We start from the raw sequence: 13,963 nt of genomic DNA, 5'->3' as shown, positions 1-13,963 counted from the left end.
CAAACAAAAAGGATAGAGGAGGAAACCAGCTGAGTGCTAGCCTTCACATCTGCTACCAGATCCACAGAGAAGTGATCAGGGGCCGTCCCATACAGTGGGCAGCACCACCAGACTGTGAGCCGACTCCATCCTTCCTCAGCTTGCTCCCTGTCAGTCATTTTCTCATAGCATAGAAGAGAAACAGAAAACTGCTACCAAGGATTGGGGCTCCTGACTGGAGCTCACCGGTTAGAACTGGTTTGGGGGAGGAATGAGCTGTAAGATAGAGAAAGCCTGGAAGGCAGCAGACCTTTATGGACCAGCTGGCGGGCACGTGAAGAAGACAGTAAGGACGGAGGGCAGGACAGCAGGACCTGCTCGTGAGCTTCCAGAGGGGACAAGGGCTCTGCGGGGGACTGGGCTAGAGGCCATCCACGTCACAGTCTGAAAGGGGGTGGGTGGGCTGGAGAGATGGCACCTGCTACTCTTGCAGAGGATCTGGGTTCAAGTCGAGGTACCCAAATAGCAGCTCACAACCACTGTGACTCTAGCTCCGAGGGATCCAACACCTCTTCCTGGCCTCTGTGGGCACTGCGTGCACATGCAGGCAGACACTCAAACACACAAAGGAAATCAATCTTGAAATGTGTATATTAAACATGCACAGCAATGTATACATGATGTGTACATAGCTGCATGTGTGTATGATTACACGTGTATGACTGTGTGTATGACTCTGTGTGTTTGTGAGTATGTGTGTTTATATGACTATGTGTATGCATGTTCATGCATGTGTATGATTGTGTGTGTATGATTCTGTGTGTGTATGTGTATGTGTGCTGTGTGTTTGCACAGAAGTCTTGAAAGTGAACAGGGGATCTATGGAGGAGGTTAATGTGAGAAGGAGCTTGTTCTGTTGGGCCCGAATAGTTCTTCTGTTTCTATTCCACCCCCACTTGGGTTTTTGAGACACAGTATCACACCATGTGGCACACATTGTCTTCAAACTTGACTCAGCCTCCCAAGAGCTGGGTCTCAGGCGAGTGCCACCACCCCAAGACAAACCCCCCATTTCTGACACTGACCTCAAAGCATGCTTGCTGTGTCTACTGTATATTGGACGCTCGCCCTCCCCAGGGCCTACCGTCTCAGCAGCTCCTGGGGGGACAGGTCTGCGGCGCCCCCCTCCTCGCTGTCGCTGCTGCTGCCGCCGCTGCTGTCGGAGGTGCTGCTCTTCTCCAGCCTCTTACTCTTCGGCTTACTTCTGTGTCTGTGCTTCCTGTGTTTCTTCTTCTAAGAAAAGAAAGTAAGAACGATGGTCAGGAAGCGAGAGGAACAAACGGGGCTTCCCCCAGGACTCAACGAGATGAAGACGCCGAGTGAGCAGGGCTGGAGTGGCTCAGGGGCACAGTTCTTGTTGACCAAGCTCGGATACGGAAAAGACAGATGTGGTAGCACGGGTCTACGGCCCCTTCCCAACAGTGGCAAGCTCCGGGTTCAGAGAGACCCTGCTCAAAAAAATAAGGTGGAAGGGGCTGGGCACAGTGGCATACACCTTTAATTCCAGCACTCAAGAGGAAGAGACAGGTGGACTCTGTGAGTTCAAGGCCAGCCTAGTCTACAGAGTGAATTCTGGGATAGCCAGGGCTATACTGAAAGACTCTGTCTCAAAAACAAAACAACAACAACAACAACAAAAAAAAAAACACAAAAAGGGTGTAGAATGATTATGATGCTTGATATTGACCTCTGACTTCCATATACACATTTGAGTGCACACGCACACATACACACACACACACACACACACACACACACACACACACACACCTAACCCAGGAGCATGGGGTGTGACTTAATGGTAGAGCTCTGGTCTAGAATCTGCCAATGAAGTTGGGTTATTGTTCTGTGTAGTGTTTGCCTAGAACCCCCCAGTGAGGAGCTGGCAGCGTAGATCAGCAGTTACATGCATAGAATTTGTCTGAGAGGAGCCGGAAACTTGGCTCAGAGGTAGAACCTTGTCGTAGATAATGACCTGGGCTGAGAAGAAAGAGAAGAACCACCTATACCAGGCAGGTGTTTGGTTGCTGGAGCTGTTAAAAAACAAAGCTTTTTTTTTTTAATTTAAAACTTTAAAAAATTTAAAATTCTCCTTTGGAGCTCACTTCGGCATATTGGTGACAGCCAGAAGCTGACAGCCGTGACACATTAAATCGTGTACACGCTGATCTCTCCAACAGTTCAACAACAGACACAGCAGAGCCACACAATGCAGGCAGGACCTTGTGACGCTCCGCCCCCATTCTCCTACCAACCTGACTAGTCTGTTGGACAAATGAAACCACACAGCAGGAGGGGCATCAGCGCAGCAGAGAGAGGAAGGGGCAGAAGGTCACTGAAGAGCAGGCTTAGAACGCACGGGTGCTCAGGCCTGCCTTCTCCTGTAGCCAGCAGTGGCCGCTTCTCACGGACTCTACTCCTGGGCTGGGCGTACAGGCGCCCGCCGCACAGAACCAGACGTAGGTTCTGAGCTGAAAAGGCACACGGATGACAAGGGAGGAGACAGTGACAGTGGAGTCCATCACCGGTCCTTCTTCTCAAGCTTCTTTCCTTTCAGACGGCCACCATGGACCAACAGCTCTGTCGGTGGGGATAATGAGATGGCTGGGGCAGTTTTATTATTTAATGCTCAACCTTTACTATAAAGTACCTCAAATCCCTTTTTCAATGTTTTTTTTTCTTTATTTTTATGTGTACGGGTGTTCTGCCTGAGTGTATGTCTTGTGCACCACATGTATGCAGTGCCTGCAGAGGCCAGAAGAGGGCATCATATTCCCCTGGGATTGGAGCTATAGTTGTGAGCCATCATGTGGGTGCCAGAATACAAACTCTGATTCTCTGCAAGAGCAGCTAGTGTGCCTAACCAGAGCCATCTCTCCAAACCCGAATTCTACCCATCCATCCATCCATCCATCCATCCATCCATCCATCCATCCATCCATCCATCCACTTTTTAGTCTTTACCAAATTATTTATATTTTCAATACATATCTTGCTAGGTAGCCCAGGCTGGCCTCAAACTCTTCATTCCCTGCCTCAGCCATTCAAGCAGGGAATCACAGCTATATGTCACAGTGCCTGATTGACTGGGCACAAAATTCTTTTCTTTCTTTCTTTTTTGTTTTTGTTTGTTTTAAGGCAAGGTTTTCTTTGCTTTGTGTTGTTGTTGTTGTTGTTGTTGTTTTTAAGTGCATGCAACTACTCAAAATGTGCTGCTCTAAAAGAAAACAAAGTTTCTGAAAAAAGACTTAGCACTGCATGTGACCGATTCCATGTCCCTCCTGTGGCCAGCAGCTCCTCTGGGCTTCTCAGGACACACGCACACTTCTCTCCACTCCCGGAAGGACTCACCTTCTCTTTCTTCCGTCTGTGTTCCTTCTTGGTCTTGTGTTTTTCTTTGCTCTTCTTAGGTTTCTCTTTTTGAGGTGTCTCAAGTTTCTGGCGAGTATCTGGGGGTCGGGGAGAGCAGTATAATAAACACGTGAGCAACAGGGAGAACATGAAGACTAGCCATTAAAAAAGGTCTGCAGTTTTCTGATCACATTCTTAGTCCGATATTTCAAAATTTCACCTCCCAAAAGTTTTCCTTAAATCCTACATTTGAAAATCCTATCCCCTAAGTAACCCATTCACCAAGTTATTATTCACTAGTTTATGGATATCAAGGGCATTCTGGGAAATGTGCATAAAACACCATGAAGTACTTCAGCCAGCAAGTACTAACACCAACCTGGAATCAGATCTAGGAACCAAAGCCAACAGAAACGTGACTGCTGGCGTTCTCTGAAAGTCGGATCATGGGCCACACCAGTATTTAGGCGTGAACACTACAGGAAGCGTCATGGTGGGCAATGGAATCACATGCTACTTATCTAACATTATCATGGCCTTCAGAGCCATGGTAAAAACCAGTCTGAATATTTCATAGGGGACGTTATTGCTAAATCCAAGAGAACCTTAAAATCCACAATGCCCCTCCCACCATCTTTTTTTTTTTTTTTTTTTGGAGACAAGGTCTCACTATGTAGACCTGGCTGTTCTTTGAACTCACAGAGATCCACTTGCCTCTGCCTCACGAGTGTTGGGATTAAAATTGTGCACCACCACACCTGACTCTTTCTTCTTCATTTCCAAAAGTGATTTTCTATTTTTAAGACAGGGGCCGACTAGCTGCAAGCTTGTCACCCCCGTCTCAGTGCCTGAGTGGTGGGGTTAGAGCACCATACCAGCCCTGTAAAATGACAACATTTGAGATGCTCCGAACATCTCAAAGCTGAGAAGGAAAGGACGTTTTGAGCTTTGATACTGTAAAGAAACAACTGGTTCAGGCACTCAATGGAGGCAACAGGTGTCCAGATGTGACTGTAATCAGAAACACATGTGAACATTTGGTGGCCGTGGAGTCAGGTGGGACATTATTGGTGCTCTTCCTTTGTAGGGGCGGCACGTGGGGGTGTGGACTCACTGGGGCAGAAGACGGGAGGCAGCCGAGGTCCAAACTCTTCTCGCTCATCGATCTGTACCTTTTGGATGGGGAAGGGGGTTGCAGGCTCACAAGGCTCTGGCTCAGCAGCTGAAAAACAGTGTTTTAATGTCACCCATCTGCCCGGTGCTGATGCATCTGAGTCTTGTGTCTTTGCCACCAAATGCTGCACTTTCTTCGCTCTCCTAAAGCAGCCAGTGCTGAGCAGCCAGTGATAAACATGGTGGCGGCCACCTCTGCCTGTGCACAAAGGAGCTGGGAGGTCAGCTATACTAGGCCACACAGAACCAAGTGCATGGCAGGTTGTCCACAGGAAGCCACTGTAGCCAGGGGCATGCACTCAGATCTTTACACCAGTTCTGGGCCCTGTACAGTCTATGTGGTGCTGGGGATCAAACCCAGGGCCCTGTGCATGGGAGGCAGGCACTCTACCACTGAGCTATATGCCAGCTCTATACTCTTTACCATTTTTTGTTGGAAACAGGGTCTCACTGTGTACTGCTGGCTGTCCTGAAACTCACTATGAAGACGAAGCTGTCCTTGAACACCCAGAGATCCACCTGCCTCTGTCTCCTGAGGGCTGGGGTTTAAGGTGTGTACCACCATGCCCAGCCTACTTTTAAGCTTTTAGATTTCAAGTGTACATGACTGTACAGTTAAAAACAATGAGGGTTTATCCACAGGGGGAAAAAAAGAAACCAATATTGGAATCATCTAAAACTAAATATTGTACCATATCCCTGTGTGACTTTCTGGTTAAGGGCCTCAGGATTTAGATGCGGCTGTATCAATTTCCCAAGATGCAGATGGAAAACTGCCCATTGCTCCAGCATCCCAGAGTTCTCCTACTTCAGATGGCCTCTCTTTTTCTGTCTGGAATGCTCAGAGAGGTGCACAGCACAAGCAGGCCAGTCTCCTGGGCGACTGTGGAGCCAGGAAATGAGAGCAGACCCTCTTAGGAAGGGTCAGTATGGCGGCCATGCCTGCTTGATCCAGCCAAGCACACTGCCTCCCACAGACAGTGGAACCTCAACATCCCGTGTGCCTTGGAACCCATGCTTTCCGAGAACCTAACACTCCCTCAGCAGCCAGGTAGAAAGAGAAAGAACCCAGGGTCTTGCCCATGCTAGATACTGAGCTCCACCTACAACCCTTAAGAAAAAATCTTTAAAGGAAAAATTATACTTTTTCAATCCTTCTTAACTAGGCTAAGTTGGGAAATCAACGTTATCAAACACAACTATCTTTAAAATACACATCAGAGATATAAACTGGATTACCCAAGACTCCGCTCACACAAATTAAAATATAATGATGAGAGGGCCAGAGGGGTGGCTTGGTCCCTCAGACAGGCAGAGGACCTGAGTTTGAGCCCAAAACCCACATAAAAAGTCCAGTACAATGGCGTGCACTTGTAATTTCAGTGCTAGGACAGGTGGAATCCCGGGGTTTGATAGCCAGGCTGCTTAGCCAACCTGGTGAGCCCAGGTACCATGAGACCTCATCTCAAAAAGCAAAGTAGTTGTTTATGGAGGCATGACACCCAAAAGGCAAGGTGGTTGGCTCAGGAGACACACTGAAGGCTGATCTCTGGCCCCAGTGTGCATGCACACACATGTGCACACCTGCACACACTAGCATACATATATACATGCACACACATGCATATGTGTGGGGGGGGCACATATGTGCACACATGTGTATGAGATATCACTAATTGCTAATTGTTAAGTGTCCTAGTTTAAGGTTGAAAGCCAAATGTGGTGCAAGCCTGTAGTCCCAGGATCTGGGAGGTAGAGAAAGGAGGATCAGAGGTCCCAACCCAGCCTCTGGAGGTCCAAGGCCAGACGGGCTTCCCACCAGCCTGTCTCACCACAAGCAAGCAAGACCACACCTAACCCCCAGTGCCCAAGTCAGGGAGGTGACCATACCATGGGTCACAGAGGTCTCCCCAGCGGCAGCCTCCGGGGCACTCTTAAAGCTGGCCTCCTCAGTGTGCTCCTGACTCTCTTCACTGTCGTCTTGCTCCTCTTCCTCAGAAGAGGACTTTTCATCAGAAGAACTGGCGAAGATGGCCTTGAATAAATCCATGGAAGGGCGACTACCTTCCCCGTCCATCTGTGCGTCCACACCTTTGTCTACAGTCTGTGTTAACAGAGAAATAGCAGTCAGGAATAAAGGGACTCGATGCTTTGGAACACATGCGCACATGAGCAGACAGTTAAGATTGGTCTTAGGGGCTGGACAGATGGCCCAGCGGTTAAGAGCACTGGCTACTCTTCCATGACAGCTCACATCCGCCTGTAACTTCAGTACCCAAGGATCAGAAGTCCTCTTCTGGCCTCGGCAGGTACCGCACACACATAGTGCACAGATGTGCATGCAGGCAAAACACTCATACACATTTTTAAAAAATGGTTTAGGGTCTCCACCACCACTGCCTAACTGAGCTACAGCATCTCCCTCTCTGCGGGGCTCTCTAGAATATGCTCAGGAAGCATTCGCAGCTGAGGCCTTCTTGGAGCCTGGCCATCAACAGGTTGCAGAGGACCCAGAGAGATGAAGTTGACCACAATGCCTGTGTAGTTTCAAGAGTCCACCCAGGCCTTCGGTGTCCAATATTAAACTAATCAAGAAGCCAGTTGTAGTGGGACAACTGCAGTCCCAGCACGGGGGAGGCAGAGGCAGGGGGATTGCACTTTGAAGCCAGCCTGGAGTATAGAGTGCTTTTCTGTCTCAGAAAAGCAAATAAAAGCAGCGGGGAAACGCTGAAGAGAGAGCTGGCGCCTCTGCACACAGCAGGAAGGAGGCCAGGACACAGGGTTTAAAATGACCACAAACCCGCTCGGTAATAGCTTAGGGTACTTCTTAAATAAGCCTGAGGGATGAGTGCTGAGGCAGGAGGACAGAAGGAAGAGGTGGGGTTTGGGGGCCTGGACCGTGTAAGAGCCGTGAGCAAGCTGGGATACTCATTCTCTCTGCTCCTGATGGTGTGTGTGTGTGTGTGTGTGTGTGTGTGTGTGTGTGTGTGTGTGTGTGTGAGACCTGAGGCTTGAGTCCCCACCCTCAGCAGTGGACTGTGACCTGGAAATGTCCCCTTTCTGCTAATTATGTGTAATGTGTCACAGCAGCAGAAATGACACCAGAGTGGTCTGTGGTGCCCCGAGGATACCTCAATGTGAGAAACAGATACTGAAATGGCGGAAAAGTTGGCTTTACCAGACTTTGGTTTTTCTTTTTTTTGAGACAGGGTCTTTCCATTAGCCTTGGATGGCCTGGAATTGTCTATATAGACCAGGCTGGGCTCGAACTCACAGAGATCTGCTTGACTCTGCCTACTGAGTGATGAGATTAAAGGTGTGTGTGCACCACACCCGGCTTCATACTTCTCCAAGTAGTTGTTATAACTGTGCTCTAAGAATAGAGGTCAAATAAATAAGATTTCATTTAAAGTCTTAGCAAAAAAAAAAAGGGGGGGTGGATGGATATTTTAGAGGTGGAAAATATAAGAATCAAAAACTTTCAATTCATTGCGGAGACATGTGCTTACAGTCTCATCTACTGGGAGCATGGGGTTAGAGAATCATGGGAGCCCAGGCACTGGAAACCAGCTGGGCAACACAGCAAAACCCCAAACAAACAAAACTCATCACTGTACTCCACAGCAGAACGGAGACAACACTGGAAAGTCTACTAAGTTGAAAACAGTTCAACCAAAAAATGCATCACTCTGAACAATGGAGAGGAAAAGAAAAGAGAAATTAACAAAAATGAACAGAACTTGCAGGATACCATCCAAAGATCTTAATGATTCTGTCATTAGAATCCAAGACCACCATGGTTTGACTGTGAACCGCCCCTGTAGGTGTTCAGTGCTGGGTCCCAGCTGTGGTGGTTTGAAAGAAAATGGCCCCCAAAGGTGTCGCCACTATTAGGAGGTGAGGCCTTGTTGGAGGAAGTGTGTCACTGTGGAGGCGGGCTTTGAGGGCTCATGTATGCTTAAGTCATGCCCAGTGAGACAGACCACTTCCTGTTGCCTAGGCTCAAGACGTAGGAATCTCAACTGCTTCTTCAGCACCATGTCCGCCTGCATGCCGCCATGTCCCACCATGATGATAATGGACTGAAACTCTGAAATTGTAAGCTCTCCAATGAAATGTTTTCTTTATAAGAGTTGCCGTGGTCACGTGTCTCTTCACAGCAATAGAAACCCTAACTGAGACACCAGCTGCTGATGCTCTTTTAAGAACTTAGAGGAAGTAGACCCAGAGAGGTTGTCTTATTCTGGACCTCCTCTCCTCCCCACGCCCCCTCTCTCCTTTTTTCTTCCTCTCCTCCTCCCCCTCCTGCTTCCAGGCTGCCAGGTGAGCAGCCTGCACCCCAGCTCCCAGGGCATGGTGCTCAGGCCCAGACACACAGAGGCAGGTAAGCATAAGCTGAACCATTTGAAACTGTGAGTCCAAACAAATAATACCCTCTTCTAAGTTCTGCCATTCTCACATCACCACGGAAGGAACTAAGGAGAGGAGCAGAGGAGTCCTCAGGGTCTGGGGACATAGCTCAGTGGCAGAATGCGTGCTTGGCATGCATGGGGCTCCAAGTTCAATGCCAGCTCTGACAACTTAGCTGAGGAGCTACATTCCCCAGCCCCCCAAATATTTTCAACAAAAACTGTATATCTAACAAAAACAAACAATCCTCAGAAATGAAGACAAAATACAAGTCATTCTGAAGTGAGGAAATTTAAGGCGATAAGCTGTCAGCTCTGCGGTGAAAGATGTGCTTGGCTGACTGCTCTTCCAGAGGTCCTGAGTTCAATTCCCAGCAACCACATGGTGGCTCACAACCATCTGTAATGAGATCTGGTGCCCTCTTCTGGCCTGCAGGCAGAACACTGTATACATAATAAATAAATAAATCTTTAAAAAAAAGAAAGATAGCCGGGCGGTGGTGGCGCACGCCTTTAATCCCAGCACTCGGGAGGCAGAGGCAGGCGGATCTCTGTGAGTTCGAGGCCAGCCTGGGCTACCAAGTGAGCTCCAGGAAAGGCGCAAAGCTACACAGAGAAACCCTGTCTCGAAAAACCAAAAAAAAAAAAAAAAAGAAAGAAAGATGTGCTTGGGGAGGTTCCTCAGGAGGAACAGGAAGGGAGATGTAGGACCCAGAGGATGGAGAAGGACCATCAGAAGCAGTTAACAGCTGAGTAATCAAAATGATGTAATCTCGCCATTGGCCTGTCTAAACACATGGATGATGGAAAGCAAGCATGATGTCATGGAAGAGCTGTCAGTTCGTGTGCATGGACAACAGTTTAATGTGAAAGGAGGCTGTGGAGCAGGAGGTCCTTATCTCCTTAAGGTGGTTGATCCACAGAAGATCTGAGAAGATGCAGGTACTACATTCCCCAGAGCAAATGCTAAGAGACATACTAAGAAAGCCTGGCGATAGTGGCCCATGCCTTTAATCCCAGCACTCAGGAGGCAGAGGCAGATGGATCTCTGAGTTCGAGGCTAGCCTGGTCTACAGAGTGAGTTTTAGGATGGCCAGGGCTACACAGAAAAACCCTATCTCGAAAAAAACAACAACAAAAAAGTTAAAAAATAATAAATTAAGCCAGGTGGGTCTTTAATCCCACACTTGGGAGACAGAGGCAGGTGAATCTCCATGAGTTCAAGGTCAGCTTGGCCTACAAATCTAGTTCCAGGACAGCCAGGGATACCACAGAGAAACCCTATCTAAAAAAAATAATAATAAGTAAGTAAATAAACAAATGAATGAATGAATGAATTACAATAAATAAATAAATTTGGGGTTGGAGAGAGGGCTCAGTGAGTAAGATCACTGGCTGAGGAGCGTACCCAAGCTCAGTTCCCAGCATCAACGTGGCAGCTCACAACTGCCTGTAACTCACCTCTGTGGGTACCAGCATACATGTGGCATGTAGACACACTCACAGACACATATAAATAAAAGTAAAAAATAAACAATAATGATAATAAATAGGGAACTCCAAGCGGTATACTAATAATTACTCGAATTTCAGAAGGCAGGAGAGAAGAAAGAAAGGGAAAAGAGGCTGTGGTGGTGTTAATGTAAATGGCCAACCTAGGCTCATGGGGGAGGCACTATTGGGAGGTGTGGCCTTGTTGGAGGAAGTGTGTCACTCTGGAGGCAGGTTTGAGTCTCCTATGCTCAAGATACTGCCCAATGTTTGAGTTTACTTCCTGTCACCCGTGCAAGATGTAGAACTCACACCACCACGCCCCACCTTGATGATGGACAGAACCTCTAAACTGTAAGGGCGCCACCCAATTAAATGTTTTCTTTTAAAGAGTTGCTGTGATCTCCCATGCAACCCAAGTCAGAAGCTCATTTTTTAATAAAAGGGGGACCTGCAGGGCCCTGGCCCCCGTTTTGGGTAATTGTTGCCTTGCTTGTGGACCTTGGCCTTGATATCCTCCCAATGCTAATTCCCTGCCAGGTTCCACCCTCCTGAATGCTTAAGGGAAGTTCCTTGTCTGTGTATCCTGAATAATGGGCGTTAACAGCTTAGATGCAAGATTGTAAAACATCGGTAGTGAACTTCTGCCCTCCGGGGTCCTCCCATTGTGCTGTAAGCCTGTATTTAACCTTCTACCCCTTCAAGAAATGACATTCGACATTTAAAATTAAATATAATTGAAAAAAAAAGCGTTGCCGTGGTCATGGTGTCTCTTCACAGCAATAGAAACCCTGGCTGAGACAGCAGGTGAACATAAGCCAGATACTGTGGTTCACATTTTGGAATTCCAGCACAGGGGAGGTAGAGACAGGAGATTCAGAAATTCAGTGCCAGCCTCAGCTACATAGGGATTTTGAAGCCAGCCTGTGCTATATGATATTGTCTTCAAAACCAAGAGTGAATTGAAAAAAATAAAGAAACTACATATATGATAATTAAAAAACTAAATCCAAAAATATCAGTAATTATGTTAATATAAATATTCAAAATATAAGATTAAAAATATTTTAAATAACATCCAAGGGCATGCTATTTATAAAAAATCCACTATAAATATAATGACATTGACGGGTAAAAAGTAAAAGGATTGAGCTGGGCATGGTGGTCACACGCCTGTCATCCCAGCACCTGGAAGCTGAAGCAGGAAGCTGCAGAGTTCAGGGCCACCCTGCCTACACAGTAAGACCTTGTCTCTCAAGACAAAGCAGCCTGGTGAGATGGTTCAGAGGGCAGAGGCACTTGCTGCCCAGCCTGACGACCTGAGTTCAATCCGCAGCTCCACATGATAGAAGGAGAGATAGAAGATTGAAGGACAACCCTACTCTTGGAGGTTGTCCTCTGACCCACAAATGAACAAAAAGCAAAGTAAACTAAACAAGAGCACCCAGGGGTATCTTCACCACAAATGACCACTTATTATTTGGAAAGTTGTGTCTCCTCATGAACACATTAAGTTTGGTTTCGATGGTTTACGCTAAGCAAGAGCTGCTCTAGCCAGAGGAAGCAAGTTGTGGGTCTATCCAATGGGCTCAGGCCAGGCACGAGCCAGGGGCACATCCATGTGCTGTTGGTTTCCATGAGCTAACTTCTTCAGGAACAGTGTCCTCAGTTACTGACACACCTGCCTGTGGTCCCCCTCACACTCACTGTGGAACAGGGAGCTGCAGCAGAGGCTGTTCAGCCCACGGGGCCTCAACCACCTACCACACCACTCTGCACAGCAAAGGTCTGCTGGCCCCACTACTGAGCAGAGAACACATCACACAGAGGAGGGCCCAGGCCACAGCTGCAGCAGACAACCCAGGCTCCGTACCTTGTCTAGGTGTGGCTCCGGGGCCCGGTCCTCTTCTTTGTTTCCCAGGGCGCTGGGTTCTTGTCTCGGTGGCCCAACTTTTGATCTAGCCTGACTTAAAAACTCACTAATGGAATCATCCTTCTTCTCCTGCTTGGATGTGTCCCATCGTGATGGTTTCCTGGATTCTAAAAGGCAGGAACCCGACAGAACACTAGAATTAGTGAAGAGAAGGCAAATTCTTCAAGACTGGCCTTTCATTTGCTCAGAGCCTCAGGACACCTTGGACGGCCAGGCTCAGGGGTAGCACAGGCACAGACAGACCCCAGCGCTAAGGTTAGACACGGACCTGGCCTAACTGACGGTCAATGCGCCGATGCAAGCCCATCTCAAGGGGTAAGTCTGCATCGTGATCATACGGAGGGCTAGACCACCCATGACTCTCTGCCTTCCAGCCCATGAGGGGCTGAGACCCGGGTCAGTGCTTTGGACCCAGGGAGCTCTACTCACTGTCAGGACCCCGCTGCTGGGCGGCTTTTTCACTGGGTGCTGGAGCTGTGGGCGGAGGGGCTGGCTCTGGGAGCGTCAGGAAGTTAAAGACTGAGTATTTATCCCGCTTCACTCTGGGTAGGCCGACTAACGTTGAGCTGGGAGTAAGAATGGAAAGAGATGGACTTTTAATAACAGCTTCGATGAAGCCCTCTTCCTAAGAGCCTTGCTGTCTCTCACTGGCTCTCCAGCTAGGCCACGGGTCTCAAGTCGTCTCTGCTTCTCAAAGCAGTTCGGGAAGGCAGAACCCTTGACTTTAGAACCCTGGAGTAAGGACTGCTGGGCCTGGTGGCGCTCGTCTTTAATCCCAACACACAAGAGGCAGAGGATCATGGGTCTCAAGGCCAGCCTGGTCTAAACTGAGAGATTTTGTCTTAAGAAAGAAAGAATAAGGACTAGAGCTTTCTACAGCACATGCTCCCTGGGAATGTTTTTAATAAGAAGAAGCTAACCCTGTGGTTTTAACTGAGTTATTCATTTCATGTGTGAGTGTTTGTCTACATGTATGTATGGATAGATAGATGTGCATCATACATGTGCCTGGTGTCCGTGAAGGTCAGAAGAGGGCAGCAGATTGCCCTGCAACTGAACCACCATGTGGCTGCTGGGAACCAAACCTGGTCCTCTACAAGAGTATCCAGTGCTCTAGCCCCTGAGTCACTTCTAAAGGTTTATAAAGGGAATTTAAAAAAAAAAAAAAAAAGCATTAGGCTGAAGGGGGGCCCAGTGGCAGAGAGCTTGTCTAGCATGTGCGAGGCCATGTCTTTGATCCTAGCATGCTTCTAAACACACAGAGGAAAAAGAAAACACAAATAACATTTGTTATTGTTGTTTGACATAAAGGCTCTCTATTACATAGACCAGGCTGGCCTCGGTTTCACAGAGATCCACCTGCCTCTGCCTCTCTCAAGTGCTGGGATCAAAGACATGCACCACCATGCCCAGCTGTAAGTAACATTTTTAAAGTAAAATGTATGAGAATCATTAAAAAAAATGGCACATGTTTAATCCCAGCACTGGGGAGGCAGAGGCAGGTGAATCTCTGTGAGTTCGAGGCCAGCCTGGTCTACAGAGTGAGTTCCAGGACAGCCAGGGCCAC

General features: G+C 48.0%; 1 protein-coding gene across 1 annotated transcript in view; it reads right to left on the bottom strand.

Annotated features, from left to right (window-relative positions):
- Gpatch1 (G-patch domain containing 1) overlaps positions 1-13,963 on the bottom strand; it is a 48,680-nt gene that overhangs the window by 2,453 nt on the left and 32,264 nt on the right. The window contains exons 14-19 of the mRNA XM_028877774.2: positions 12,826-12,962; positions 12,337-12,503; positions 6,454-6,667; positions 4,505-4,612; positions 3,391-3,488; positions 1,124-1,272 (exon numbers count right to left, since the gene is read on the bottom strand). Of these exons, the coding sequence (XP_028733607.1) occupies positions 1,124-1,272; positions 3,391-3,488; positions 4,505-4,612; positions 6,454-6,667; positions 12,337-12,503; positions 12,826-12,962 (873 nt within the window). The remainder of the gene's footprint in view (positions 1-1,123; positions 1,273-3,390; positions 3,489-4,504; positions 4,613-6,453; positions 6,668-12,336; positions 12,504-12,825; positions 12,963-13,963) is intronic.

Source organism: Peromyscus leucopus, chromosome 1 (genome assembly GCF_004664715.2).
Source record: "Peromyscus leucopus breed LL Stock chromosome 1, UCI_PerLeu_2.1, whole genome shotgun sequence".
Lineage (NCBI taxonomy): Eukaryota > Metazoa > Chordata > Mammalia > Rodentia > Cricetidae > Peromyscus > Peromyscus leucopus.
This window is presented reverse-complemented; position numbering and strand designations above follow the sequence as displayed.